Genomic DNA, 5,340 nt, shown 5'->3' with positions numbered 1-5,340 from the left:
TCAACGATCAAACTCTGAACCTCTTTTCCTGGCAACTCCTAAATGAAACGGTAAAATTGGGGCATGAATATCAAAAGGCAGCAAAATGCAAGTTCACTTAAAAGAGGCGAATAAGAACTTGACAACCATAAGAGATCTTTTCGCCATGGCTGAAGCTGCTGCACAACACAACTGAAACGCAGTTTCGAACAGAGCACTAAAGGGTGGTGGGTTAGCTAGAAGAACTTCATGGCAGATACGAGACAGTTTGGCCAAGGACTTCTCTAAATCCATATTGTTTTGATTTGCTAAATTTAATTGTTCGAGAGTTTCTGCTAGTTATGTTTTAAGTAACAAAGATAAAACACAAGACTGGAACAAGGTCATGTGCAAAAATGCAGGCCTCCTGAAACATAGATTTAAGAAATTCAAAGCTCTTACAACTTGTGTACATATTTATTCAACAACTGATATGTGAACTGCACAATCACACGATATATGTAGTTTGAGCTTTTACAGTATAATCCCAGGCCACTTTCATTTCCTATGACAGTAACAACCTGACGTAAAAGAAAGACTGAAGACGAGCAGAGTTCCTTATTATCTACCACGGATACATAAATACAAACCAATACCAATTCCAAGACAGACGCTAAACAGAAAAATGAAATATATAAACCGCACACCCTTCTTTCAAAATTGTGTCTTCTTTCCTCTTTCAGCTTGACTTACATTGCCTGTGAACTTCTGATCTGCTGCTTGATGTTGTCACTGGCAAACTGTACGGAAGATTCTGGCAATGCTACAGCAGTAGCTGCCGTCATAGTTTGGTACTGAGGCATTGCTGGTGCCATAGGCTGGGCATAGTATATCTGACCATGTGCATGGTCACCAAACTCATAACCATAATTAGCAGTGCCAGCAGAAGTAGGGGCAACAGACTGGGAAGGGTGATGAACTTGAGAGTAACCAACATATTGCTGTTGATGCTGGTTGGAAGGGACCTGAACTAACTGTGGCGTGCCTGGAGTTGCTGTTCTATAAGCAGCCAATTCAGTTTTTGCAATGTGAGCATTTCTCATGGGATTGAAAGTTGTGGGAGTGGGCAACATGTTTGGATTGGGAGGTGTTTGAGGGCGGCTAGAAGGGATGGTAGTTGTTGGTTCACTGATACCAGCCTGTTGGACAGGTAAATTGTAAGCTTGGGGTTGCCTTGCCTGCACATAGTACACAGGGTATTGCTGATCAATCTGAGGATGGTGATGGTGTTGCTGCTGGGGAGGGTATACAGGATAATATGCCGACATTGGCACTGCCCCTGTGGGATGATATTGAATATAATGAGCACCAGCATGCATAAATTGCTGTTGTTGTGGTTGCTGTTGCTGTTGTTGCTGTTGCTGTTGCTGTTGATCGAATTGGTGCTGCAATACATACCCAGAATCCTGAACCTGTTGTTGAATCTGAACTCGAGTATTCGGATCAGAGATAGTATTGATCTTCGAATCAACAGGATGAGCAGCAACCCTGTTGGCTCCAGATGGGATTTGCACAATTTGGTCCTGATAAATCATGGGCTTTTGTCGATTTATAGCATTGCTTAGACTACTATCGCTGAAACATTAAAACAAACACAGACGACCCAATTCAAAATCTAATCCTTTCTTCACAATTAAACTAACAATCTAACCATATCATTCAAATTTAATAAAAAAAGAAGAAGCCCAAACCAAGATAAAAGGAATAATAAATTAAGTACCTTGAAACTGAATCTGGGGAAGGCAAATCAATAGCACCACCACCACTGCCAGACCTCTGTTGGTTCTGAGGAATCGAAGTCTGCACCTGAGTCTGAGGTTGCGGTGGCTTTCTATAACCAACAGGAATCCCATGGTCGGATCTCTCATCATCAGAGAAAACCCGATTCTGATACTCTCCAACAACCACCTGACCCCCAACAGGTACACCCGGCGACGCAATCGCAACAGGCATCGGCGGCGGCGGCGATGACAGAACCACAAACCCATCATCCTGCCTCTGCCCAACACCAGCACCAGCACCACCTCCAACACCGACAGTCATTTGAGCAAATTGATCCTCAATTCCCACCGCCACTTTCTGATCTCTAACCCCACCACCATCCTCCACATGAACCCTTATCGGAGGCAAATTCGCAAGCGAAGGCGAAGAAGAAGTAGACCCAAAAGACGACGTAGTTTCCAGCATAGGAGAATCAGGAACTGAATGGACATCTTGCTTTACAACGCCCTTGTTCGACCCCTCCCCGTCTCTACTACCACCACCAGCAGCAACTAAATCAACATTACTGTTATTATTACTGTTGTTTCCATTATTTAAACCATCACTGCTATCATTATAATCAAGACCCAACAAACAATTAACCGAAGCAGAATCTGAAAAACCTCGGTTCAACAACCCCGCGGCAGCAGCTCCGTTCAAAGCATTCAAGAACCAATCTTCCGATTTCGCACTGTTTTCAAGAATTGGCCCAATAGACTGCGACAAATCCGGCTTCAAAGGGAACAGAAAGAGGCGCAAACGCGACGGTTTTGGACCGTTGTTGCTATTCGTCCGGTCATACTCATCGATCATGTTTTCTAAATCTTCATCTGTAGTGACGGAAATCAGAGAATCCAAGTCTTCGCTTGGGAGTTGGTACTTAAAAATGAAGGGTAGGCCATTAAGGAGAGTGTTGGAGAGGCGAGAGGAGAGTGAGGAGAGAGTTGAGTGACGGTCGACGACGACGATGCGGGTGTCGCCTCCTACGTAGCACAACGACTTGTCGTGTGGGCGAGGGACTATGTGGCCGCCATAGGAGCACATAAGGCGGAGTTTTGAAGAGAGAGGGGGCAGCGAGTCGTCGAAGTAGTTGGAATCGGTGTTGCGGGAGCGAGGGGAGGAGTCAATGGAGTCTGGATATGAATTGGGGGTGGGGAGGGTGGTGGTGGTGGCGGCGGCGGCGGAGAGAGGTGGCGGGTCCATGGGAGACTACGGTGGTGGGTTGGAAACGGAAGAGAGAGAAGGTAAAGGGGGATGTGATAGTGGAGGTTGATGCTCTTATAGGTACTCCACGCCGGGTCTAGGTGGGTGTCCTGCTGTTATTTTTTCTTTCAAAAATTTAAGTATTTAATTAGATTTATTTTATTTTATTTTTTAACCTTTTTGGGAGGAGATAAAAAATAACAGGAGACTGGTGAGAGGGAAAAGGGAAGAAGGGAAGTTGAAAGAAAAGCTGTGGACAGTGAGATGGGGGTGGGGTTGACAGCTAGCTAGTTTACTGATGGGTCACAGTTGGGGGTGGGGTGGCTATCTAGTAGAACAAGTACTATGTTAGTCTTTACTCTCGGAGTTTGGATTGGCCCACTTTTAAAGAAAATGTTTGGGAGTTGAAATTATATTTTTTAAAAATTTAAAAATAGAATTTCTTGGAAATTAATTTTTTTGATATTTTTAAATTGTTTTAATATGTTAATATCAAAAATAATTTAAAAAATATTTAAATATTTAAAAAAATATACTTTAAAGAATTATTACTACCACATTTTTAAACCCCGAGTTATTGCAATGTATGATCCCAAAATTTCCTCACTCCATGGACGGCCTACCTCCAGTAAAATGTCTATTGAAATTGATCACTGCTAATTAACGTCAAATGCAGGCTCTTTCAGAATTAATTAAAAATAGGATTGGTATTATCCTAATTTAGCCATCCAAATGTTTTGGATATGTTCATCACCATTGAACTATTTTTCTTTTTTTATTATTTTTTTCTAACGAGAAGATGGAAATTTTGTTTATTTCTTTGAAAAAAAAGATTTTTTTCATTAAAATATACCAGGATTATAACTTTTTTTCATAAAAATCAAAACTATAATTTATAATAGTTATTTTAATATTTTGTGTTTATGATAATCTACTCGTAGAATATTAATTTTATTTCATTCTAATTAAAAATTATCAAAAAAAGTTATTGTTGGCTAAAAAATTATTTATATTAAATTTATAATGAAAATTAAATTTATGACATCAGAATGCGTTTTTCAAACCTGATACTAGTTTGAGAAACTGAAAACTAGTATTCTAATTTTGAAGAAGAAATATTATATTTAAACAAAAAATCTTAGTTTTTATTTTTAATTTTTAATTTTTAATTTTATAAAAAAAAGAAATAAAGCTATTTCTTATTATTGCTTTTTATTCCTCCAGGTGGAAGGTGAGAATGAAAGAGATTTGCCAGCAGGCCGTTGTACTCGTTCTCTCAAGCAGCCTGGTATATTCAAGAATCCTAGTCTGGAAATACAAAGCTCGAATTTGATTTGATGTCGAGTGAGGATTTTACGGGACGTGGGACACGTAACTTCCTTAAATAACTCGAAATCGGATAGATTTTCCTAGAGGCCCAGATTAATTAAAACATAATGGAATTTAAATAAAAGCTCTTGATTTGGATTATAATAAATCATATTTTAATGATGGTAGTAATTACAGGTGATCGCGCAAGATATCGAAAACCGTATGCACGCAAAAGCAGTTGATCACGAGGCTGTGTGATTTTATGGAGCATATAAATCCCATGCGATATTATATCAAGTGCATGGCAGCAATTACAATCAAGAGCAATTTTTTTCCAGATTTGATTGGTCTGTCATGAATATTATCCATTCATGGACACATATTTTATGCTGGAATTACATACACTTTAAACAATAGCGAGATTTTAATAGGAACAAAATGGAGTCCAGTAATATATTATTTAGCTATTTTTATTCGTTAAAAATCTAATAATATACCTTTTTATAGTGAAATCTGATACCATACTTCAAAAACAAGAAGTTACGAATTCTATCATTCCTCTGTTTTTATATAAAAACATAAATCCTTTGAGGATTTACATCACCTGGGATGGTATAATCCACCTCATCAACGTCTCTTGAAGAAAATGTTATGCAAAAAATAATTATAATTCCATTTATAAGCATCTCTAAACATGGAAGTTAACATTGACAGCTAAATCAAAGCTAAAAATTAATTGTGTTTTATATTATTTACTACATTAAAAAACACCATTTAATATTATAGTATTTTTAATTTTTAAAAATAATTTACATTTTTTTCTCGTGTTCTATCATTTATACATTTGATTTATTTAGCATTGAATCTCTTAGTTAAAATCTTTATTTTTACAAATAATACTATGTTTTTATTTATAGTTCAAAATTGTTTTTAAACTAGGTTAGTATACATAAAAAAAAATACATTAATTATTTTTTTCTGCTAGAAAAATAAAACATTGTGAACATTTGAATTTTTATATTAAAAAAATGATTCACTTTACAAAAC

The 5,340-nt window shown here is 37.6% G+C and overlaps 1 protein-coding gene across 1 annotated transcript; it reads right to left on the bottom strand.

Moving 5' to 3' along the window:
* Window positions 1-367: 367 nt before the first annotated feature.
* LOC105135530 (dual specificity protein kinase splA-like) lies at window positions 368-3,098 on the bottom strand. Its single transcript, XM_011040441.1, has 2 exons — window positions 1,739-3,098; window positions 368-1,593 (listed from the first exon to the last, which is right to left on the bottom strand). Exons 1-2 carry the CDS (start codon window positions 2,980-2,982, stop codon window positions 708-710), a joined length of 2,130 nt encoding a protein of 709 aa, XP_011038743.1. The 5' UTR covers window positions 2,983-3,098; the 3' UTR covers window positions 368-707.
* Window positions 3,099-5,340: the final 2,242 nt, after the last annotated feature.

Source organism: Populus euphratica, unplaced genomic scaffold (assembly GCF_000495115.2).
Source record: "Populus euphratica unplaced genomic scaffold, PopEup_1.0 scaffold123.1, whole genome shotgun sequence".
NCBI classification, from domain to species: Eukaryota; Viridiplantae; Streptophyta; class Magnoliopsida; order Malpighiales; family Salicaceae; genus Populus; species Populus euphratica.
The sequence above is the reverse complement of the archived record's forward strand: the minus strand, read 5'-3'. Positions and strand labels throughout refer to the sequence as shown.